This window comes from Oncorhynchus masou, chromosome 23, assembly GCF_036934945.1.
Source record: "Oncorhynchus masou masou isolate Uvic2021 chromosome 23, UVic_Omas_1.1, whole genome shotgun sequence".
NCBI lineage: Eukaryota > Metazoa > Chordata > Actinopteri > Salmoniformes > Salmonidae > Oncorhynchus > Oncorhynchus masou.
Window position 1 is genome coordinate 38069156 of NC_088234.1, and position 26074 is coordinate 38095229.

The window sequence follows — 26074 nt, forward strand, 5'->3', positions numbered from 1 at the left end:
AAGGATGTCTCTCGAAAAAGCAACCCTTGCCCTAATTTTGTCTACCTTGTTACCCCGAGAGTGGACTTTGGCGAGAAAGCGGTGGGTGGTGTGCACGCCTTCGAAGCCTGACCAGGAGGCCGCCCCATCTCCCTCTTCTGCGGCAACGTTGTTTTGGGTCGGCCTCTGGAATCAGATCAAATGCCCTGGGTGGTGGTGCGAACAAAGGATCCGCTTCGGGAATGTCTTATTCCTGGTCGTAACGTTAGCTCACTAAGTCCTCTATCCAGCTTCATGATACACCCCTCAGGTGTCTGCCAGTCGAATACACGTCACTTTCTAAAATGTAATATAACAGAGAGCAAGAGAGAGTTAGGCACAATGGGCAGGGGAACACATTTTTATTGGTAGACAGGCAGAACCGACAGTGGAAAAGACAGATGTACAGATGACATATCCAGTATAACATGTAAGAACCAAAATAGATACAAGACAGACAGAACCTTACTAGAGCAGATGCATTGCAGCATATTGTTCAGCTGAACCTGAATGGCTTTTAAGTACAAAAGATGAATCACAAACCCTGATTATGAAAAGTGTGAACAGATATGTCAAACTACTACGCAGATACCCAATATGTACCAGTGTTAAAAGGACAACAAAAACAAAATGTTGAACAAGGTTGTATTCATTCGGGCACACAGTTTCAAAACGTTTCAAGACTTTGTGTAACGTCAAACAAAAAAGTGTTTCCTTTTGTACATTTTCAGATAAACGGGGAGGTGCTTTCTTTAATTTTGTGCCTAGTGAATATATCACATAACATGCCATTTATGTTCAATGTTGATTTTCTTTACATTACAGTTGATCCCATGTGGCTCAGTTGGTAGTGTGGCACTTCCAACACCAGGGTTGTGGGTTAAATTCCCATGGGAGCCCAGTACAAACAAAATATGAAAATTACGTACTCACTACTGTATGTCGCTCTGTCGCTCTGGATAAGAGCGTCTGCTAAATGAATAAAATGTAAATCAAAAAATAGAGACCCACCCAAGAGTTGTGCAAAATTATCACCCCCCAAAAAGAATCATATATACACATTTAGTATCATGTATCATCCCAAGTAACTCCAATTTAAACCATAATCTTAAGAGAGTGCCTGCTGGTGGTGATCATAACATCAGACAGTAAAATTCAATGACCTCATTCTGGGTGGAGCCATCTGGTGAATTCAATGACTTTTCAAGCATCTTACTTCAGAACACCCATGGCACCAGTGGGTGGCAGCAATGTGCTTAACATCAACCCTGTTATCTATGGTTACTTCCCAAATGGCACCCTATTCTCTATTTAGTATGCTACTTTTGACCAAGGCCCATAGGAGGGCCCTGGTCAAAAGTAGAGCACTATGTAGGGAATAGGATGCCATTTAGGACACCCACCTATACTAGTCACACAGTATTTCATTTTATTCGCCCTATTATCCAAAGCTTTCTACCAACACCCTGTCTCCCTAGCAATCTCAATAGGCAACGAAAGGGTTAATAAATCTTAAGTTTATGTAAATCCTGCCAGAATGACAGCAAACCAATTTCCTACCAACATGTAGTTAGCTCTATCTGGGGGGGAGGGGGAATCCGTTTTTGTTTTACAAGGTAAAAATGCAAAACAATTTGCAATGTTAAAACAAGGAATAGCGGCACAGGAATACTAAATCAAGACTGTAGGATTCAGCACAATTAAACAAAAGTATTTTACAGGGATATCGCAATTACAGAAAAGCACAGCAATGGCAACAGAGATTCCAGATGTAACTAAACCGTGTACACACACACAGTTATTTACTAAGGGTTTACAGGAAACATTTCACAAGAGGTGTGTTTCTTGCTGGGTAGTTTCCCAGTCTGATCCCAATAGCCTATAGGGACACACGCCTGTTTCAGGAAATGCCCTGTTTTTAATGTGTCCCATAGCCAACATGCCCTGTATACCTCTAGCCCAGAAAACATTCCCTCACCGGTAGAGGGTGTGGCAGGGGGGTCTTTGGGAGGAGGTCCTGATTACTGAGAGGGAGAAGCGGGCATGTCTTTGGGACCAGAGTATCTGAAAGAAACAGGCAACCGCATGGTTGCCTTGGGTTCAAGGCTCAGAAGACTTTAGAGCAACATGGATGTGTCTTTAGGGAAGTGGTTGTGGTAGCAGAGATCAAAGTGTCGCTGAATCTTTGGGCTTCTGGCTCTGGGAGCTGACTTGGTGTAGTAGGTAGATGTTTCTTTGGGGCAGTGTTTATTTTGGTGGGCTTAGACAGAAGTAATGTGTGCTAGTATGTTGCTAATTTCTCAGTTTCCGCTGTACAGATCTACAGTGCTGGAGCTCAGGCCACGGCTCTCCTTTAGCCTGCTGATGCCTGGACCCTGAGAAAGAAAGAGAGAAGAGGAGTTAGAGAAAGGGGGGCATCAATATATGCATCATAATTAAAGGAAAGAAGCTACCACACAAATAAAATAACATTTTATTTATCACATGCGCCGAATACAACAGGTGTAGACTTTACAATGATATGCTTGTTTACGAACCTTTCCCAGCAATGCAGAGTTGAAAAAATTAAATAGTAACTAACATAAGAGGTATAAAATAAAATACACATGAATGGAGCTATATACAGGAAGTACCAGATCAATGTACAGAGGTACGAGGTACTTAGTGTATGTACATGAAGGCAGGGTAAAGTGACTAGGCATCTGGATAGATTAGAGTAAAATAAAGAGTAGCAGCAGCAAATGTGTAAAAGTGTGTGTGTGCAAATGTATGTTTGTGTTGTGTCTGTATGCGTTGTTTGAAAGTGTGAGGGACGTGTGTGGGAGTGACAGTGTGTGTGTATACAGATAGTTCGGGTACCATTGGTTGACTATTTAGCAGTCTGGCTATTTAGCTGTCTTATGGCTTGAGTGTAGAAGTTGTCTCGGAGCCTGTTGGTCCGAGAGCAGATGCTCCAGTACCATTTGCAGGACGGCGAAGTATACAAAGAATCACTTTTATTACTAACATCTCAGCCTCACTGCTTTCATACCTTAATATATGCATATTACTGTAGCAGTCATATGGCTCCCTGATTTCTACATCCCACGGAGCTACTAGACAGTGTCTCTTACCTGGAAACCATCTAGGTCACTGGCCTTGTTCAAGTAGTTCAGGGAGGCAGCTCTCTTCATGCTGTTGGAACACCCCCCAAAAAGTTACATTTAAAGTAACCTTTATTTAACTAGGCAAGTCAGTTAAGAACAAATACTTATTTACAATGACGACCTACCGGGGAACAGTGGGTCATCGGATGGGGCCACGGTGTCTCCTGACCCCTCCTGTCTCAGCCTCCAGTATTTATGCTGCAGTAGTTTATGTGTCGGGGGCTAGGGTCTGTTTGTTATATCTGAAGTACTTCTCCTGTCCTATCCGGTGTCCTGTTGTGAATTTAAGTATGCTCTCTCTTTCTCTCTCGGAGGACCTGAGCCCTAGGACCATGCCTCAGGACTACCTGACATGATGACTCCTTGCTGTCCCCAGTCCACCTGGCCAAGCTGCTGCTCCAGTTTCAACTGTTCTGCCTGTGATTATTATTATTTGACCATGCTCGACATTTATGAACATTTGAACAGCTTGGCCATGTTCTGTTATAATCTCCACCCGGCACAGCCAGAAGAGGACTGGCCACCCCACATAGCCTGGTTCCTCTCTAGGTTTCTTCCTAGGTTTTGGCCTTTCTAGGGACTTTTTCCTAGCCATCGTGCTTCTACACCTGCATTGCTTGCTATTTGGGGTTTTAGGCTGGGTTTCTGTACAGCACTTTGAGATATCAGCTGATGTACGAAGGGCTATATAAATACATTTGATTTGGGTTAACTGCCTTGTTCAGGGGCAGAACAACAGATTTTCTCAAGCCAGACTTTTGCTAGGACTGTCTGGGAGTGGTCTGAGTGATGGACAAGCCTAGTGGGAGGGATATTTAACCTGAAAACTAGTGGTTATTGGCAGAGAATTGAAACTCTTGTTATTGGTCTATTATTATGGTCTACTATTGGTGACGTCGCCTGGCAAACCAAAACAGGCAGAAAATCCAGGTGGTCTTTTCAAACAGCACTTACACTAAAAGGGCATTATCATTGTCACAGTTTTATTCCAACATAGAAAAATCATGTTTTTGACTACACTGGGCTTAAGAACACCAGACCTGGGTTCAAATACATGCATGTTTAAGTATTTGTATTTTAAATAATGTGTATTTTAGTTTTTTCAAATAATGTGGCTGAATCAACTACTTCTATTTGAAGTATTTGAAAGTATTAGTTTCAAAAAAAGTATTAGAAAAGATCCCATAAATAGCCTAGTATTAGAAACTACTTTCAAATACTTGTTTCCAAATATATTATTTAAAATACCCCTAGGACAAAAAAGACCTGGGTTCAATTGCATGGAATATTTGTGTATTTCAAAATACATTCAAATATTCAACTACTTGCATTTTAAAAAGAGTAGAAATATCCAAATGTATGTGAAAGTAATTGAAATTGTATTTGAACCCAATTCTGAAGGACACAAGAGGTTGTTTGTGATCTGAGCATGTGCCTGCTAGACTTTTAGACATCAAATTATGATCCATCTAACCCAGTTTTAGCAGATTTTGTCATGTTAATGTGAAAAGTGTGTTTCAGCTTTGCCAGGCATCTTGACGCGTTTTTTTCCCCCGTGACTTTCATTGAGTTATTTTCATTAGGCACCAAACAGATGTTAGACTATGTCCATTGCAAAATGCTTTCTGTTGTGTGCCCTAAAGAACACGACTCAGTTCTTAATTATATTCATCTGGACAGTGATGGTGTTGTTCTTACTTGGTGCTGGTTCTGGTTGGTTCTGGAGGTCCATTGCCCTGTAGTTTTTTCACTAGTAGCTCGCTGCTTCTACGCAGGACGTCCCTTAGCTTCCCTAGGGAACCACTGCGCTGTAGCGCCCCACTACCATCCTGTAGATACACCCACACATCAATGACCCTACACATACTGTACACATATACAATCAAACCAATTAGTAAACATGAAGACAACCACACATCAGGGACCCCATATACACATATTAAAATTACACAATCAGCGCAAATCAGATGACCTGCAGAAAACCACAGCTCATTAAGCTGGCAGGCACTTTCACAATAAAAAGAGACTGCAGCCCAATCCACACACTCCACATTGATTAAATAGACGTGGCTTTACTGGGTTATCAGTTATGTTAATTTCAGATTCAGATTGAAGTTGACATGAATATGCTTGTGGCATAGGAAGGTGCCAATTAGTATTTCCTGTAGGCAGGGGATCCCTTTTTTTTTAACGTGGCCAACTTTATGGAATAGAGGTAAAAGGTACACAAGTGGAAGAGGTATGAATGTTTGTTATTTCACTATAGAGGTGGTCTACAGTGGGCTCCACCTGTCAATCCATGCATCACTTTCGTCCAGACGTGTCTGTCCTACATAATAGGTCCCTCTGGATCCAAACCAGACATTCACAGGACTTTGTAGCATCTTTTGAACTGGACACTTCACAGCATTTTGATAAAGTGATTTTCATAGCATTTTCGCTATCCCTTAACCTGCTAAGTTAATTCTACTAACCTGCTGCGTAAAATCAGGAAGATGTGCAGAGAGAAATGACACCTCACAAATTAAAAACTTTATTTGGGAATACCAACAAGCATTGATGCAACAATCACAATGCAAGAAGAAATGGTAAATATTATGCAGTCCTACATTCTAAGATGGTGCTTATAGAGCTTGCCATGGAGTTTACTTCTGCCCTAGGAAACAGAAGTTCACACTATATAACATCAATTACAGACAACTTTAATAATTAAATCAGCATTCCACTATAACAATATTGTCCGAATTACATGATGAACATTGTTGTTTCTCTCCCTCTTTTTCAGTGTTGCTTGCATTCTTGAAAGTATGCTTTATGGCTAGGAATGTCAAAGGACATTTCAAAAGCCTGTGTGACGAGTGCCTTATCAAATCCATAAATATCATTACTACATTTACGCATAATATGGAAATTATAGTACATTCAGTTAGTTAAACACTTACGATAATGATCTTAAACCAGCACTGACTATGGGTTATGCAGTTCAAAAAGAGGTCTAGTCAAAATGGACAATGTTCACCTGTAATGAACTGTGTGACGTAAGGGGTAGGGAAGGCAACATATTAAAACACACAAATACACACATGCAATGATTCATACGTTTCCTCAAATGGCAACACTAATATGTCCTATAATCTCAACAACACATTCAAAGGCAATATGAAGCAGGCAATGAAGAGCCCACGTGGTCACTAACTTGCCCTTGGGTCTCAAGAGGTTAGAAAATCTAATTTGAAGGCAACAGATGTGCTGTTGCTTCGACAGGGATGTTTTGGCAACGTTACATGTTGGTTCTGTTACAGTAGCCTTTAACCAGATAATGTGCCACTATTCCCTTTTTAAAATGTAACCGATGCACGGTAAACAATAGGCCTACGGTGTGTAAAATGCTATGCATCAAAGAAGGGAGAGCAGTCTAGCCAAGAAGAACTCGAGCTCTCTGGAAATTATGAAGGTGACAGTTTGCTTATAAAGCTGCTGTATGACACAGGCTGAAAAAGGCTGCAGTGTGTTTTAGTCGATCAAGACAAAATAGGCAGCGGCTACTATAAGACCACATATTGGTAGTATAATAGGTTGACATACCACCGCCGCCTTCGGCAGTCAATACAAAGCAAGCATAATAAAAGTTGTAAATAAGAAAAACACACTAAATTAAAAATGAATAGGAAAAATATATATAAAAAGAGGATAAGTTTGAAACCCCAACATCAATCACTTTTGTCACAGCCAACCTAATATACCAAAGTCATACGCATTTATTACAATACAGTACCTTTTTAAAACTGCTCAGGCATATGGTTACACTTCAAAATGATGAAATTAACTTTAAGGAAGCAAATTATTATTAAGATACAGGCACCAAGTTAATCAACTGCAGACCCCAAGCCATTTTGTATTTGATCACAGACTATTTTCACCTGCCAGCTGCTTACAGTCCTGGGAGTGTACGTGTACGCTCTAGAAGGCAAAGCCACTCCAACACAAATACAGACTGAGGCCAATGCAAAGCAACAGTGAAGTCCTGAAGGGAGATGTGAGATGCAGACAGTCAAACCACAGCTACGTTGTGAAGGCAAAAGGACAGGCGTTATCATGGTAACAGACTGGCGTTTTGGGCAGATGTTAAGGGCTGTGGAAGCAGTTGCAGGTCATTGTCCAAAACCACTCTGGCATTTCTGCTTTGCTCTGTGTTCCCAACGGGCCACCGTATTTCCAAACACTTACCCCTTTCTATCATGCCATTACTAAATACAGTTGAATATTACATATGCATGTTAGAAGAAGACTGAGGTGGAGAGGGAGAGTTGGTGAGTTTTAGAGGAGAATGTGATAGGCATGACTTCATGTTATGGGAATAGGGAGAGAAAATTCTGACGAAGGAGCAAGACAAGGTTAGTGAAAGAAAAGGGTGAAAAGGGAGAGGGATCAGAGGGAAGAGGAAACCAAACATCCCAACGGTTGTCAGTACTGGGACAGACGTGACAACAGGGGGCAGTCTCGCCGAGGACACCAGGAACGGTAGAGGAGGAGCTTTTCATTTGGTGGTAGGAGAGAAGAGAAGGCCAAAGGGGATCGACAAAAACATCCTTTACTATTTGTTGGGGAAGAGGAGAGAAGGATGGAGGAATAATCTTGATGTGGCTTAGGCCTGAAGGAAAGAGGAAAAACACAAACAAACATATGATTAAAAAGCTCTGGGGTGGGGGCATCTTAATTATCCTAATGAGAAAAGATGTGATCTTGGCCAAATCTGCACTGCAGTATGATCTACTCTTGATTTAAAATAGAATCTATCTTAATTTGCATGGTATAAATGTTTAAATAGAAAGGAAGCATGCTTATGATGTGGCTCTGCCTTCCTATTCGAAGCTCAGAAATAATGTGTAGGCCTATGTGTTTATCAATTTACTTTAACAGCTTCACCATAAAATAGCAAATTAATGACTGGCAATCAAATAAATTCAAGTAGCCTTTCCTAACACATCAAATTCATCCATCCATAGCCTGCAGCATCCCAGCTGTGTTTTGTTTGAGGAATGAATAAACAGTGGGCAGTTTATGGATGGTGCTACAGCCTCCCTTCACCTACAGTGCTGGTCAGTGATGCTACTATTGTGTTTGTGTGCAGTCAGTCACTGTGACTCAGCCGTTTGCTGTACCGTCTCTGTGAGCAGACAAGCAAGGGTGGACTTGGCACACCGAGCCCAGCCAGTGACTGTGCACTGCAGACTGAAGGGCATGTGCAAGCATCAGCACTTCAGCAGCACAGTCATCAAACTAACAAATTGAGAGGCTGACGATGGCTAATACACCTGAAAATCTATCCATCTCTCTATACATATGATATACTGCTGTGAAGAAACTAGCAGTGGCACACGAGGAATATGTATAGACCTGATCATATGAATGCAGGACAGATAATTGTTATGAACATACCTTAAAAATTAATAAATAAACATTTTGGTTATAGATATGTTCAATAACATAAGGTAGTCTATATTAAGTGATAACAGCTAAAATTGTAACCCACACCCCGTACTAGGCTACATTATAATACACAAGATATAATAGCTCTCATATTGTAGTCTGTTTTCTGACATAAAGACCCCGCCCCAGCCCCCCCCCCAGCTTTGGTCCAACCTTAGTAGAATGCCGGAATCAAGAGGAAGAGTACAATCCACTGAACGAAGGAGGAACATTTGATGGACAGGCTGATTGGTTGCCATGGCAAGGGTAATCATCAAAAAGGTAGGTTAGTTGCACAAACAGAAAGAAAAAGGAACTTGAAGAGGATGACATGCATAGATGATGCAAAAAAGGCACCTACATCACAAGCACAGTACATACGCACATTCAAATCATGCATTTTTAACAGGCAAACATATACTGAGACAAGTTCCACATAACTACAGAATACGACCACAAGACAACACCTGCTTCCATGCTGCACAGAAAATCCCCACTACCCTCCGTGTACCGCTCTCAAACACTTGTTCAACACAGTGAGAAAGGAGTAAGGATGTAAGAGGGAAGGGACCTTGTGCCAACAATGCTGTTTTCAGCATACTTATATTTTTTCATAACTGATAATGCAGTAAATAGGCTATTCAATATACACTGAGTATACCAATCATTAAGAACACATTCCTAATATTGAGTTGCACCCCCCCTCTTTTGCCCTTAGAACAACCTCAATTCGTCTGGGCATGGACTCCAAAAGGTGTCGAAAGCGTTCCACAGGGATGCTGGCCCATGTTGACTCAAATACTTCCCACAGTTGTGTCAAGTTGGCTGGATGTCCTTTGGGTGGTGGACCAGTCTTGATACACGTGAAACTGTTGAGCGTGAAAAACCCAGCAGTGTTGCAGTTCTTGACACAAACCAGTGCGCCTGGCACCCACAACCGTACCCCATTCAAAAGGCACTTTTGTCTTGCCCATTCACCCTCTGAATGGCACACATACATAATCTGTCTCAATTGTCTCAAGGCTTAAAAGTCCTTCCCTTTATCTACACTGATTGAAAATTGATGCCACTTGTTAAATCCACAAGGGATCATAGACATACCAGGTGAAAACTACGTCATGGAACGAGGTGTCCCTAATGTTTTGTATACTCAGTGAGTCACACACTGGCCTTTAAACTGCACAAAGGAGTCAGAATCCAGAAGACAAGTTCACGTTTCAAGAAGCCAACTGTATTGCACTTTGAACGATTCAAAGTGAAAGACGTCTGAAATATGGACCCAAGAGGAGCCAAAAAAAGATTTTGAATGAAAAAGACACATCAGTTTATAAATCAATGTAGGTGATGAACTGGTAGTAAGTACCACACCAGAATTATACATGGGAAGTGATGAGCATCCCATACTCAAAATGTGTTAAGAAAACAACATAATTATGCTTAGAAGGAACCTTTTGTCAAATTTGACATGTTCATACAGTTGTACATGTATGAAATATTGATTTGATTCTCTATTCATTGAAATGGATGGATGGAGAAACATGTTCTTGAATCTGAAGAGTTTCCCCCTCGATTGCCATGATATTATTTCAACAGCTATGGCCATCACAATGATGGTAAACACGAGCATTCACCAAACAAGATTGACCTTGAGAAGACCGGCACAAACCTCAATAAATGGATGGGTTGGTGTGAACCTCATTGGACAATTTAATAGTGCGATCTATTAAAATCAATTTGTAGCAATCTCATTGGCAGAACTCAAGTGGACGAGTGAGCTTTGTAATCTTCTTACAAGATCATTAATTACACCCATGTGAAAGGTCTGATAATATGGTACTAGGTCCGCACAATTCCTATAGGAGACTGAATTTTGGCAAATGGAAAATATATTTTTAAACCCTCTGCATATCCGAATAATTGAGTTCAGACTGTGATAGCAAGCATCATATTTGTTCAGCCATCATACACGATTCAACAAATATATGCTCTACCCTTCATTAGAAGATCAATTCCAGATCTGAAAATAATTACATGAGCATAAGCAGAAAATAACAGAAAGGATTATGATGACACATGAATCAGCCGCAGCACAGCAGGTGGTTAATGGGTAATGTAGTGCAGTTCAAACCAATAGAACAACACGTTAAACATTGCTGGACTGTGTTAAAAAAAAAGGTGTGCCTCGCAGGCTAGCAGTTGTGGAACATGCGCGTTTGGAGTGGGAGGGCTGCAGTGAAGACTGGGTGTGCTAGTAGAAGAAGGCACAGACTCAGACTGGGGATCTCAGGGCAGTACCAGAAACGGGCATCCCAAATGGCACCCTACAGTGTTTCCCCTATACCCATTTGGCAACTGCTGCCAAACACTGAAATGTTTAAATTATGTATTCAATATAGATAAGTAAAATACAATACTTATGTGTTATTAGTTTAAGCACACTGTGTTGGTCTATTGGTGTGACTTAGATGAAGGTCAGATCAAACTGTATGACCAATTTATGCAGAAATCCAGGTAATTCCAAAGGGTTCACATACTTCTTCTTGCCACTGTATGTTTGAGTTACTCAGATAGCATAAGAACATGTCTTAAACCATGGCAAAATGTGTATAATTGCAGGAAATTAGCTTTAAAACTGCACATTTTCTCTCAGCATTCAGCCCTATGACAAAATGTGTATAATAAAAGGAAACTAGCTTTAAAAAAAAAAATCTCTTTTAGAGGCCAAGAGGAGGGCCTCTAAAAATGTTTGGGAGACAATGCCATTGGCCACGCCCACTACCATGCCCCCTCCCCCCCCCCTCCTCCCCTACACTAACGATGAGGTCGCAGTGCCTATTTTGGACACAGCCTAGCAGTAAACTCTCCCTATTAGCTCCTAACGGCAGAATCCCTTCTCACTATCCCGCACCGGCTTAGTCATGGCCCATCCGCAGCAGATCTGTAGCCCGACTTGCCTGCGCAGTAATAGCCCATTAAGTGCAGTAAGTGAGAAGGGGATTAAAGCACACGCCAGAATTGGAAGTCCAGATGTCCAAACAGGGACAAGCAGCCAGCATCTAACAGAGGCATTTCACTGCCAGGCTCAATTGGTTTGGATTCTAACCAGGTTTGGGCCCTTCCAGGGTTGGGGTCAATGGCATTTAAATCCATTCAACTTTCTGAATTGAGTGCATTGAAATGGAACTTCCCCAAACAAGGATGACTGAAAGGAAAGGCGGTCTGCCTAGTCACTGAATGCATTCAACTGAAATGTTTCTTCCACGTTTAACCCAACCCCTCTGAATCAGAGATACGCGGGGGACTGCCTTAAATCGACATCCAAGTCGTCAGTGCCCGGGGAACAGTGAGGGCCCTGGCAGAGTGGTGCCAGGAAAATAACCTCTCCCTCAATGTCGACAAAATTAAGGAGCTGATTGTGGACTTCAGGAAAGAGCAGAGGGAGCACGCCCCTATCCACATCGACGGGAGAAGGTGGAAAGCTTCAAATTCCTCTGCGTTACTTAACCCTGCACCTTAGAGGCTGCTGCCCTGTATACATAGACATGGAATCAGTGGCCACTTCATAATGGAACACTACTCACTTGAATAATGTTTACATACAGCTTTACTCATGTTAATACTGTATTTTAGTCAATGCCACTCCGACATTGCTCATCCTATATTCTTAATTCCATGATTTTACTTTTAGATTTGTGTATTGTTAGATACTACTAGGGGTGGCAGGTAGCCTAGTGGTTAGAGCGTTGGGTCAGTAACCGAAAGGTTGTTAGATCAAATCCTTAAGATGACAAGGTAAAAATCTGTCATTCTGCCCCTGAACAAGGCAGTTAACCCACGGTTCCTAGGCCGTCATTGAAAATAAGAATTTGTTCTTAGCTGACTTGCCTAGTTAAATAAAGGTTAAACAAAAATAAATACTGCACTGTTGGAGCTAGGAACACAAGCATTTTGCTACACCCGCAATAACATCTGCTTAGGTTATTGACTGTACGATTGTTTATCCTATGTGTAACTCGGTGTTGTTTTTGTCGCACGGCTTTGCTTCATCTTGGCCAGGTCACAGTTTTAAATGAGAACTTGTTCTCAACTGGCCTGCCCGGGGAAATACACATTTTATTTTTATGTGACCAATAAAATAAATGTGATAACTGCCTTGCTCAGGGGCAGAACGATTTTTACCTTGACAGTTCGGGGATTCGATCCAACAACCTTTCGGTTACTGGTCCAACACTTCTACCCGCCAGGCTACCTGCCACCCCTATACTAAATCAAGCTGTGAGCTATCAGATTGCCCCATTACCTAGGTGTCAGTAAGGTAGGACAAACAGTATAGCCCAGTGAATTCTGTAAAAAGGGATTCTGCCTTCCCAGGATGCCCCAGAGTGAACCTGTGCCATTTGATTCTCCCTTGTTTAAGCAACATTTAACAAAAACTGTTGGATATTAAAACGAGAAATAAAATACTTCAACAAGCGTCACCCAAAAAATGTAACACATTCAAAGCCAGCAGTTAAAATGAACAAGAGTTACATATCAGGTTATGCCAGCACTCAATCAGCTTTGTGCCTTTCCAAAAAGGATTTACAGGTGACGCTTTGGTGAGGACAGGGCAATAATACAGAGAGCTGGCTGACTGATACAGTATATATCTGGAATACAATTCCTTATAGATACACTCCTGGTCCTGGAGATGAACAGCCTTGATTGCCTTGCACACATACTTTACTACTTGATGACACTGTCAGCCTCCCAAATATGTTTCATGCTTCACCCAAAATGTGCGCTTCAGACGACGGTACACTCCCTCTCATGGATTTAACACCCTCCAGAAAAATGGTTACACACCAATCCAATGCTTTTAAATCCATGATAGGTAGTGTGCAAGTACACACGCTGGGAAAAGTGTGTAGAATTGGTACACAACCACTGTATGCAGTGTTTAAGATTAGGGCTGCGGGGTGTGTGCAACCTGTACCAGCCCATCAGCTCAGCAGTGTACTGTGTATAACTGCTCTGTCCATCATTAAGGCCACCGAAATTTAGGGGACTGAATAAATTAATGTGGATTTGTACTCACCCCGTTCCACTCTACGCCCATACTCACTTCCTCGAGGGTCTCAGAGCCGCTCTCGTACTTGACGCTGGACAGGCTGTCCCGGCTCCTCCGCCTCTCCCTGTCCCCCTCGCCATCCTTTAAGATCTCCACCACACGTGTCTGTTGGATGGGGTCTATGCCCTGGGGGAGGTTCCAAAGACAATCGCCCCAGAGACACACACACACACACACAAATACAAACACATGCATACACACACTTTAAGAAATCACTAACCTTGAACAATTTAATGGCTAGCTAGTGAATTCTGGTACAGATAGGCTGTGAAATTAGAGTGGAATTACAGGGGTGTTATGTGATATTCGTTCCACTGCCTCAGGCATTCTGCTGGTGCATGGAGACAATGGAGCCACTACAGAGACATGGACACTACAATGACAGTTACATGAGAGTGATGTTAGTAGGGATACATGGAGACTATTGACAGTTCCTGTTATAATTAAACCACTTACTGTGTTGATCTGCATCCAAAGCATGGTAGAGAGAGGAAAAAATAGCATGAGATTCTTTGCCCAGCCTATGAGCAGGTAGTGCATACTGTACACACTTACGCAATAGATATGCACTAATAGTTTATTGGTATATGAGGAAATATTTATTCAAATCATACAAGTATTCAAGTATCACAAAAGCATTGTAGCTTTAGGCATATACAGTGACTATAGAAAGTCTACATCCCGTCAAACTTTTCACATTTTGGGATTGAGATAGATTGAATTATAATTTTTTGTCATTGATCTACACCAAATACTCCATAATGTCAAAGTAATTTCATTTTTTTTTTAAACTAAAGTAGTAATTTCATAAGTATTCACCTCCTTTGTTTAGACAAGGCTAAATTAGTTCAGCAGTCAAATGCAGTCAAATTCCTTTTTTGCATATGTTGATGTTGGGGTGGTGCTGGAGATGACGAATATGAAGCAGGCATTTTTTTTTTTTTTTTTTTTTTATTTCCCTTTAACAAATCACAAGTTATATATATTGACTGTGTGAAATAGAGATTGACATGATTGTTGAATGACTAACCCTTGCTCTGTCCCCCATACATCAACTGTAAGGTCCCTTGAATATCAAGCACATTCAACTACAAAGACCAGGGAGCTTTTCGAAAGCCTCAGAAGGGCAGTGATTGGTAGATGGGTAACAATAAATCTGACATTGAATATATCTTCAAGCATGGTCAAGTAAATAATTATGCTGTGGATTATGTATTAAACCACCCAGACACATCAGTGATGTCACCATGAGACCATTGGTGATTTTAAAACAGCTACAGAGTTCAATGGCTGTGATGGGAGAAAAGAGAATATGGATCAACACATTGTTGTGACTCCAAAATAATGACAGTGAAAAGAACACAAAATATCCCAAAACATGCATAGGTATGAAACAAGGCACTAAATGAATACTGCATTAAACAGAGAAAAGGAATACACTTTTTCTAAATGCAAATCTTTATGTTTGGGGCAAATCCAACAACACTGAGTAACTGCCTATTTACAGTATTTTCAAGCATGGTGGTAGATGAATCATGGTATGGGTATGTTTGACATCGGCAAAGCCTGGGGAGTTTTTCAGGATAAAAATAAACTTGGAGGCAAGCACAGGCAAAATTATACAGGAAACCCTGCTCCAGTCTGCTTTACACCAGACACTGGGAGAGGAATTCACCTTTCAGCAGGACAACCTACAACAAAACCAAATCTACACTGTTTCTTACCAATAAGATAGTGAATATTCCTGATTGGCAAATTTACTCTTTTCACTAAAAATCTGCTTGAAAATCTATGGCAAGCCTTGAAAATTGCAGTCTAGCCATGATCCCAACACCTTGACAGAGCTTAAATAATTTTGAAAATAATAATTGGCAAATATTGCACAATACAGGTGTGCAAAGCTCTTATGAGACTGACCCAATAAGACTTACAGCTGTAATCGCTTCCAAAGGTGTTCCTAACATGCATTGACTCAGGGGGGTGAATACTTCTAATCTAATCAAAGTATATTCATGTTTTATTTTTTCATTCATCTTTAAGAAATATTTAAATGTTTCATCCACTTTGGAATTAGAGCGTATTTTGTGTAGATTGTTGACAAAAAAATTACAATTAACCCCATTAGTGTCCTGAGTTAACAGTATCATCCGTGGTCATTTGTGTACATTATACACTGTGTGAGTATTTATAGCTAATGTATTATCCTGACCTGCTTGCGGGACCTCATGGCACACTCCTCCAGGGTCTCAGCGGCCTCTAGCTTGCCCTGTCGGCGGTACAGAGCTCCCAGGTTTCTCAAGGTGGTGTTCACTGTCGGGCTAGAGGGTCGACAGACACAGCAGTGGTCACTCATAATGATGACAGATGTGTGTTCAGTAGGGTACACCGTAGTTTTGCAAGTTCAGAACATGATATTAATCTCTTAATAACGCTATGCATAATTGACAAAACTACATTGCCCTGTTATATTGAAACCTTTGAAATACATAATCTCAATGTATGTTTGAATAGGGGCAAGACTAATGACTTAATGTGTTGTCTCCGCTAAGTCATCCCAATTCATGGCTCTTGGCTCACCTGTTCACTTTGCAGGCCTTGTACCATCCTCCATACTCGCCGTACGGGGTGTTGTCTCTGTGCTTGCCCTGGAATCAAATCAAAGTTATTGGTCGCATACACAGATTTTCCAATGATATCGCAGGTGCAGCAAAATGCTTATGTTACTAGCTCCAACAGTGTAGTAATTAAAGAGACGTCTTTAAAGGGAGAAGGAGAGACGAATGGAAGTGGCGAGAGATGAGTGGATCTTCAGACAGTAACTATGACATTCATGCCGTTATACAGGTAGGTGTTATAGAGCTCCACCTAGTATGGCCTTAGGTACACGTGAGCTCAACGTAGGCAAATACACAAAACCCACCTTACTCATCTCCTCTCTCTCTTCGGCGTGCATCCAGATGGGTTTGTTCTCAGCTGCAGATAAAGAGAGCACAGACAGACGTATACAGTGCCTTCTGAATACTTTTCGACCGCTTGGACTTGGCCGCCGACCACTTGGACTTTTCCAAATGTTGCTACATTACAGCCTTATTCTGAAATGGATTAAGTACTTATGACTGCAGGGGCAGTATTGAGTAGCTTGGATGAAAGGTGCCCAGAGTAAACTGCCTGCTCCTCAGTCCCAGTTGCAAATATATGCATATTATTGGTATTGGATAGAAAACACTGAAGTTTCTAAAACTGTTTGAATGATGTCTGAGTATAACAGAACTCATATGGCAGGCAAAAATCTGAGATGAAATCTAAACAGGAAGTGGGAAATCTTAGGTTGGTTGATTTTCAACCCAGCCCCTATTGAATACACAGTGGGATATTGGTTGTTGCACTTCCTAAGGCGTCCACTAGATGTCAACAGTCTTTAGAAACTTGTTTGAGAATTCTACTGTGATGTGGGACCGAATGAGTCAGAGGTCTGCCAGCAGTCACGCGCTGGTCACGCACATTTCACATGAGGGAGCTGCGTTCCTTTGCTTTTCTGAAGGCAAAGGAATTCTCCGGTTGGAATATTATTGAAGTTGTTAAAAACATCCTAAAGATTGATTCCATACATCATTTGACATGTTTCTACGGACAGTAACGGAACTTTTTGACATTTTGTCTGCAACTAGGGAACGCGCTTCATGACTTTGGATTTTTTTACCAAACGTGCTAACAAAAGTAGCTCTTTGGACAAAAATGATGGACATTATCTAACAAGTCAAACATTTAACGTGGAACTGGGATTCCTGGGAGTGCATTCTGATGAAGATCAAAGGTAAGTGAATATTTATAATGCTATTTATGACAAATGTTGACTACCTAATATGGTGGATATCGTTTGGCTGCTTTGTTGTCTGAAATTCAGATTATACTCAGATTATTGCATGGTTTGCTTTTTCCATAAAGCTTTTTTGAAATCTGACACAGCGGTTGCATTAATGAGAAGTGTATCTACATTTCCATGTCCAACAATTGACATTTATAATGAGTATTTCTGTAAAATGTGGCTCTCTGTTATATCACCGGATGTTTTTGGAACTATTGAACATAAAGCGGCAATGTATATTGAGATTTTTTATATAAATATGCACCTTATCGAACAAAACATACATAGATTGTGTAACATGAAGTCCTATGAGTGTCATCTGATGAAGATCAAAAGTTAGTGATTCATTTGATCTCTATTTGTGCTTTTTGTGACTCCTCTCTTTGGCTGGAAAAATGGCTGTGTTTTTCTGTGGCTTGGCTCTGACTTAACATCATCGTTTGTGGTGCTTTTGCTGTAAAGCCTATTTGAAAATTGGACACTAGTGAGATTAAAAACAAGATTACCTTTAAAATGGTATAAAACACATGTATGTTTGAGGAATTTTAATTATGAGACTTCTGTTGTTTGAATTTGGCGCTCTGCACTTTCTCTGGCTGTTGTCATATCAATCCCGTTAACGGGATTGCAGCCCTAAGAAGTAAAAAAAAAAAAAAACTTCAGCAATCTACACACAATACCCCATAATGACAAAGCAAAAACAGTGTTACACACACAGTTCAGACCCATTGCTATGAGACTCAAAATTGAACTCCGGTGCATCCTGTTTGCATTGATCAACATTGAGATGTTCTTACAACTTGGAGTCCACCTGTGGTAAATTTAATTGATTGGACATGATTTAGAAAAGCACACCTGTCTATATAAAGGTCCCACAGTTGACAGCGCATGTCAGAGCAAAAACCAAGCCATGAGGTCGAAGGAATTGTCCATTGAGCTAAGAGACAGGATCGTGTCGAGGAACAGATCTGGGGAAGGGTACCAGAACATTTATGCAGTATTGAACGTCCCCCAAAACACAGTGGCCTCCCATCATTGTTAAATGGAAGCAGTTTGGAACTACCAAGACTCTTCCTAGAGCTGGCCGCCCAGCTAAACTGAGCAATTGGGGGAGATGGGCCTTGGTCAGGGAGGTGGCCATGAACCGATGGACACTGACAGAGCTCCAGAGTTACTTTGTGGAGATGGGAGAACTTTCCAAAAGGACAACCATCTCTGCAGCACTCCACCAATAAGGCCTGAATGGTGGAGTGGTCAGACGGAAGCCACTCCTCAGTAAAAGGCACATGATAGCCCACTTGGAGTTTGCCAAAATACACCTAAAGACTCTCAGACTACAAGAAACAAGATTATCTTGAACTCTTTGGCCTGAATGCCAAGCGTCACGTCTGGAGAAACCTGGTACCATTCGTACGGTGTAGCACCATCATGCTGTGGAAATGTTTTTCAGCGGCAGGGACTGGGAGACTAGTCAGGAGCGAGGCAAAGATGAACGGAGCAAAGTCCAGAGAACTCCTTGTGAAAACCTGCTCCAGAGCGCTCAGGACCTCAGACTGGGGCGAAGGTTTACCTTACAACAGAACAACAACCCTAAGCACACAGCCAAGACAACGCAGAAGTGGCTTTGGGACAATTCTCTGAATGTCCCAGCCAGAGCCCGGACATGAACCTGATTGAACATCTTTGAAGAGAACTGAAAATAGCTCTGCAGCGATGCTCCCCATCCAACCTGACAGAGCTTGAGAGGATCTGCAGAGAAGAACGTGAGAAACTCCCCAAATACAGGTGTGCCAAGCTTGTAGCATCATACCCAGAAGACTTCAGGCTGCCATTGCGGCCAAAAGGTGCTTCAACAAAAGGGTCAGAATATACTTAAGTAAATGTGATATTTCCCCCTCAAATTATACATTTGCAAAAATGTCTAAAAATACATTTTTGCTTTGTCATTATGGGGTAGTGTGTGTAGATTGACGAGGGGGGAAACTATTTAATCAATTTCAGAGAAGGCTATAACGTAACAGAATGTGGAGAAAGTCTCTGAAAGTTTTCAGACCTCTAATGCACTGTATATGCTCTGAGGACCAGGCAGTGCACCTCTCATTTCTATTCTTTAAAGTGTGTGAAGCAGCACTCTTCAGACGGAATAAAAGTTGTCATTTTAAAGTGTCATTGTTTCAAACCAATAGGTATTCTGATCTATTAACGATCAAGACTTGGGACTTTCACAAGAAATTGACTGTACCATTAACATTTCTCCTAGAGATGAAATGTAACCTGCTAAATACAGTTTCTCTCGTTGAAACCAGACCAATCAATTAAGTTATTTTGCAAATTGAGACAGAGGTCAAATATAGTCCATTTTAAGAATAAAAAGACAAAGATAATATATGACACATAGTAAAATTGTTATACTGCACCTACTTTGTCTAAACTTCACGAAACCAACAGAAACAAAGAGTTGCCTTGTCCCAATTCATGAACAAGCCTTGAAGCAATTTCGAGAATCCACCAAACTCTTTTAGTTTCGCTCTGTCAGCGTTAATGTTCCCTTGTGCCAAGTCGCACACTTTCTATTTTTGTACCAAAGCGACATTCCAAAGTAGGATATCGAATCGCTTGAGGCAGACCATTAAATAGCAAAGTTTAACCAAGTTTTTTTGTAAAAGGAATAAGAGCAAGGAAAGTTCATGTTAAACCAGGAAAACCCCTCTTTATTTTGTTCAGAATGGTCTCTTGAAAAATCCTATCCTGACTGGTGGGCGAGCCTTGCCTTGACGAACCAACGTCACTGTTTAGAACACTGTCCATTTTTTAACCCTGTGTCCGTCAGTGACCCTGCTAGCTGGGGAAAGACGAGCAGTAAGACAAGAGGCATATCGAGAAGATTTGCATGTTGTAAAAACATGACATCTTTCTAAGGGAGCCCTGCCCTACCACCTCCACCAGTTCTGCTCATATCTTGATTATGGAAAACTACAGGTAAATGCCAAAATATTGGAAACACTTGAATAAATGAGGAATACAAAGTATATTGAAAGCAGGTGCTTCCACACAGGTATGGTTCCGGAGTTAATTAAGCAATTAACATCCCATCATGCTTAGGGTCATGTATAAAAATGCCAGGCAGGCCATTATTTTAGCTACTATGGCTATGCCACCAAAGGATCACAAATCCCCCATCCACAGGGCACGGGTGGTCATTGAATGGTTTGATGAGCATGAACACAGTGGAAACCATATAACATGGCTGTCTCAGTCACCAGATCTCAACCCAACTGAACACTTCTAGGAGATTCTGGAGTTGTGCCTGAGACACTGTTTTCCACCACAATCAACAAAACACCAAATTATGGACTTTCTTATGGAAAAATAGTGTTGCATCCCTCCAGTAGAGTTCCAGACATTTGTATAAATCTATGCCACGGTGCATTTAAGCTGGCTCATGGTGGCTTAACACCCTATTAAGACACTATTATTATTTGACCCTGCTGGTCATCTATGAACATCTTGGCCATGTTCTGTTATAATCTCCACCCGGCACAGACAGAAGAGGACTGGCCACCCCTCGTAGCCTGGTTCCTCTCTAGGTTCTGGCCTTTCTAGGGAGTTTTTCCTAGCCACCGTGCGTCTACACCTGCATTGCTTGCTCTTTGGGGTTTTAGGCTGGGTTTCTGTACAGCACTTTGTGACATCAGCTGATGTAAGAAGGGCTTTATAAATACATTTTATTGATTGACTGTTGGTGTTTCCTTTATTTGGGCAGTTACCTGTATATTCCCCTTCTGAGGTAAGAGCTTAATTGAAAAGCATTGATGTAGGAAATGCAATTTGGCTCATATCCAACCTTAATTGACTACACCATATACATTCCTCCTACAGATAACCATTAACTTCTGGTGTAACAACCAGACTGTGGACCTCCTTTCCATAGGTTCCCTGATGATTAACAATATTTCAAATCAGAACCCATCAGATGCGTTGGATCATACAGTAGAACTCAGTTCTTCTTACCATCGACAGATCCAAACTCTTTCTCATGGGCACGGGTCAGAATCTCTTTGTACAGAATCTCAGCCTCTTTGTATTTCCCCTGCTTGAGAAAGCAGGATGCCTGGAGAGAAAAGAGGAGAGAAAAAAAGTACTTATCAATGTTGTATCAAAACGAGGGTATTGAATCACACTGTGTTCCCTGAAAGAACATAGCCAATCCATCCATCCACATATTTCCCCAGTGTAGTTCAGAGGCTCATGAACAATGATATAGCACTGCTGCGCCTGCCTCTGGGTCTCAATACAACACCTCAATGAATCATAAAGCAGACAAGATATGAATGGGCGGACGAGACTAGCTACGGGACTCTGAAAGCTGGCGGAGAATAGACAAAGCTCTAGTGACCTTGTGCAGTGCACCAGTTTGCTTTACATACTAATTGAGGCCGTTTTCCCCCTTTTTTAGAGCGCCAAGTTCAATTAACTACAAAGCAAAGGTGCCGCTGTGTGTCAATCATGCTTTGAATGTGAGGCAAACTCGAAAAGTATCCAATATAGATGGTTCATCCTGACTGAATCAAATTCTGTGTCTTTCAGAATACGAACTTTGAAACTCCACAGCTGAATGTGAAGTGATGCTTCTATTTACAATCTATCAAAACTCTGGGCAAGCATCTTAAGCATCTACAACTGTAATTACAAGCCACTCCCACAGGAACATAACTAATCTAGGGACACAGAAACCCTGACTCTAACCAAACATGCAAATTCAAACTAACCCACACATGGTTTATATGGGTGTGATTTTGTAAGTGAATGACTATGCACATGATCATTTGTTTTCTAATTGGACAAGTCCAGGTAGTCCCTCTCCCGGTTTCAGTAAATTTTATTTGGTTTGGTGCCTATTGAACACCACCCAAGTGTTGCCCAGTAGTACTCACCAGGTTGTTCTTGGTCTTGGCCACATTGGCATCGTCTGGACCCAGTCTGCACTCATAGATCTCAAGGGCACGGCAGTAGTAGTACTCCACCTCTTCATACTTGCCCTGGTTCTGACACAGCAGGGCCAGGTTGTTCAGCTGCTTAGCCACATCTGGGTGGTCCTTGCCCAGCACCTGAGAGGGACAAAAACACAAGAGGTATATGTATTTAAATATGTTGTCTGGCAACCAGGAAGGTCAATACAGTATCCATGTAATTATCTGTGGTTGCATGAACGAATCACATAATGAAAATGGCAAAATAACAGAAATTCAACCAAAACCGTTATAAAACGGTCAAATAAAAACTGCCAAAACATTAACACAAGTCAGTAGCTTTTTCTAAGCATATTATACAATTATCTTAGTGCTGCAGGCAGAGAGCTTAACTGTTTTGTTGTCTACCATTCAAGTATGTCTCAACCTTTGATTGTGTTCTAATCTGCTTAATTAAATAATATCCCCAAGTCTCTTCCAGCAGTCAACATAAGGTTTCTCCACTCAAAAGAAGCAAATCTAATAAAACCCAGATCAATATGGAGCGAGCTGTTTGGGGCTCTGAGGCACAGAACGTATCTGCTACGTTACGGCCACACTGTACTTTCTCTCTTTTCTTCCAAACCCCTCTCTCCTGCCTGGTAATTATAATCATCACGTCACAGGAATATCATTCTGCGAGAGTTTCTATCAGAACTGAGGCCTAGATAAGTGTGTTTTCAGGTGATCTGAGCAATATTATGTCAGGGTAGCAATAGATAAGAGGTCTACCTTTTCTCTTATCTCCAAAGCTCTCTTGCACAGTGGCTCGGCCTCCTTGTACTTGCCCCTCTTTCCATAGAGCACGGCCAGGTTGTTGAGTGTAGCAGCAACCTGGATGACAGGAACAAACACACACAACAAGGATTAGACTCCTTGGAGTTGTCACTAACCAGTAACCATTTGTATATAATATCAATATTTCCATCTATGTCATCAGGTGATGTATCAAGACCATAACATGGATATTGCCCAGTCTAACATGTTTTAGCTATTCGTCACTTGGGTCTGGTATAAGTGAGATTCATATAGCCAACAGTGTTTTCATTAGTTTGTCTAGAGGACCAGGGAGAGAGAGGGAGGGGGAGAGAGGGGCATGGCACCTAGTGCATGCTTCAAATTGACTTCCTCCAACCCTTATTCTTAAACAAAAACATAGTCATCCTTCCTTTCTCTTGACTACACCAGCAGCATACGAGTCTTTGTCCCAAATGGCACCCTACATAAAGCACTCCAGGGGCCCTGGTCAAAAGTATTTTACTAAATAGAGAATAGGATTCCATTTGGGATGCAGACGATTGTTATGGATCATTCTCAGGGATGTTGATGAAGTGGTCATAAACACCGAAGGACCATTTCTCTGTGTGTGAGGTTGTTTTGGAAATGCATTAGCTCTGGGTTTAGGTGAAAGGGTATTGAACAGTTGTGATTGATGACCTTCAGGTAAGAGACTAGCAACATAAATCCATATCAGGAATTGATGTGGATAAAGCAAAAAATGCATATACAGACGTAGTGTGGGACGGTAAGTAAGGCGGGCTTGTACATTATTGGCTCCCCAGTGACAAAGCCCACCAAGCCATTCTGGCTATTGTAAACTAACACCCGATGACAATTTTTTTTATTCCACATATGGGTCAGTCTGTCCACATAGTGTGGTTGTCATGAAGAGGGTCCTTGCTTACAGCAGGGTGGTCTTTGCCGAGAGTCTTCTCCCGGATGGACAGAGCGTCGTTGAGCAGATGGGCAGCCTCTTTGTATTTGTTCTGATCCCTAGAGACAGAGAGATCGAGAGAGAGATCGAGAGATTGAGAGAAAAACACAGTAAAAGTGTGAGAAAATTTTATCAGTGTTATTTCTTGATAGTTGCCAGTTGAAAATACAAATTTACACAGGACCTACACAGGACCTTCTAATCAGCAGGTTTGCACGGGCAGGAGTGTCGGCGTTCCATGGTGACATCACCATGCGGTAAATTGGTTAACAGGCCAATAAGAGTTCCAAACCACTGCCAATAACAGTTTTCCCCTCCCAAATCAGACTACTCTCAGACAGTCCTAGCTAAATTCTTGCATGAGAAAAGTGTCATGAAAAAAAGCTATTTACGCCCATTTTAAAGTAAGGTACTTCAATTGTTATCCAGAAATGATTTGATATAGAAAAAAAATGTCTGCAATGGGTCTTTAAATCATTGTCTGCTAGATGCCCTAATGAACACAACCCTGATATAGATCACGAGAATGCCAGGCCTCACCTGTAGACAAGGGCCAGTATATTGAGCATGGTGGCGACATCAGGGTGGTCGTGTCCGGAGGTCTTCTCCAGGTCCTCCAGGGCCTGTTTGCAGAGGGGCACGGCCACCTCGTAGCGCCCCTGGGAGGCATACTGGATCACCAGATTGTGGAGGGTCCTCAGGCGGGCTGGGATCTCATAGCCTCCCTGTTGGGCTGCGGCCACCGCAGCACTGTTGTGCTGGTGCTGCACTGTGGGGGTGAAGGAAGGAGGGGACACAGAGCAAAGGGCATGTCAACAGGAAGACGAAGGACACTGGTTGACCTTGTTATTTGTAACAAACAGTGCAGTGAAAGTGGAAGACTGAAATGTTGCCACAATAAACAAGGTGCAGAGGTAATTGTGTGTGTGTGAGGGAGAAATCTTTTCTACAACAGTGCATTTTTTTTTTATTGTAGTTGAGTAGCAGAACTCCAATAATACAAGCCAAGGATCTACAATTATATCTAAGACTGTGTCCCAAATGGCAGCCTATGGGCCCTTGTCAAAAGTAGTGCACTTGATAGGGTCGAGGGTAGGCTGACATCATTGTTAACCTTTATTTAACCACAGAGGTCACATTGAGATTAACATCTCATTTACATTTGGGAAGCATCCTAAAAAGTACAGAGATGTCAGTGGTTCTTACTGCCTTGGCCTTGCTCCTCTTCGTCGTTGGGGAAGAGATCATCCAGAGAGTCCTTTGGTGGCTCGCCGTCCTTCTCCTCCTGCTGAGAGACATCACCAGTCATTAGCCCAATTAACACAAGCACTCAACTACCATGAACAGCCACGTAAAATCCGAATATTATATTGTGATCGAGTGAGGGTGGGTGTGTGATGGCCGGTATATTCCTGCTTGTTGGCTACATCTGCTGGCCAGGAGAGAAGGTGGCCCGGAATGGTAAGAGCCTAATTAACCACACCTGAATATAATTAGCTTGGCGGTTGGGTGGTGGCTGTTTTTAACCTGGCTTTGGCCAGATCTGCTTGTGTCCCTGGAGCAGCAAGAGCTGAAATGCTGAGCCCTCTAATGCGGAGAGGGATATCAGACCCAACGAGACAAGAACCTACCGGACGTTACTTGGCCGTAGACCTGACCCCAGTAAGAACAAGACTGCTAGATTTCTGTTTTATATCCCGGCAAACAGCTTTGCTGTCCAGTAGCAGAGACGGACCGGAGGAA

General features: G+C 41.8%; 1 protein-coding gene across 5 annotated transcripts in view; it reads right to left on the bottom strand.

Moving 5' to 3' along the window:
- Nucleotides 1-363: 363 nt before the first annotated feature.
- LOC135510783 (kinesin light chain 1-like) overlaps nt 364-26074 on the bottom strand; it is a 56732-nt gene continuing 31021 nt past the window's right edge. For 2 of the 5 annotated variants that reach the window (XM_064931995.1, XM_064931996.1), the window contains exons 4-16: nt 25538-25619; nt 24872-25100; nt 24303-24390; nt 23350-23451; nt 22543-22716; nt 21620-21719; nt 16664-16716; nt 16321-16388; nt 15953-16061; nt 13711-13869; nt 4863-4993; nt 3132-3192; nt 364-2393 (exon numbers count right to left, since the gene is read on the bottom strand). In XM_064931995.1, coding sequence (XP_064788067.1) covers nt 2319-2393; nt 3132-3192; nt 4863-4993; nt 13711-13869; nt 15953-16061; nt 16321-16388; nt 16664-16716; nt 21620-21719; nt 22543-22716; nt 23350-23451; nt 24303-24390; nt 24872-25100; nt 25538-25619 — 1431 coding nt within the window. In that variant the 3' untranslated portion in view covers nt 364-2318. Of the gene's footprint in view, nt 2394-3131; nt 3193-4862; nt 4994-5674; nt 7816-13710; nt 13870-15952; nt 16062-16320; nt 16389-16663; nt 16717-21619; nt 21720-22542; nt 22717-23349; nt 23452-24302; nt 24391-24871; nt 25101-25537; nt 25620-26074 lie in introns of those variants that run through there. The other 3 variants (XM_064931997.1, XM_064931998.1, XM_064931999.1) reach the window with 3 other exon arrangements.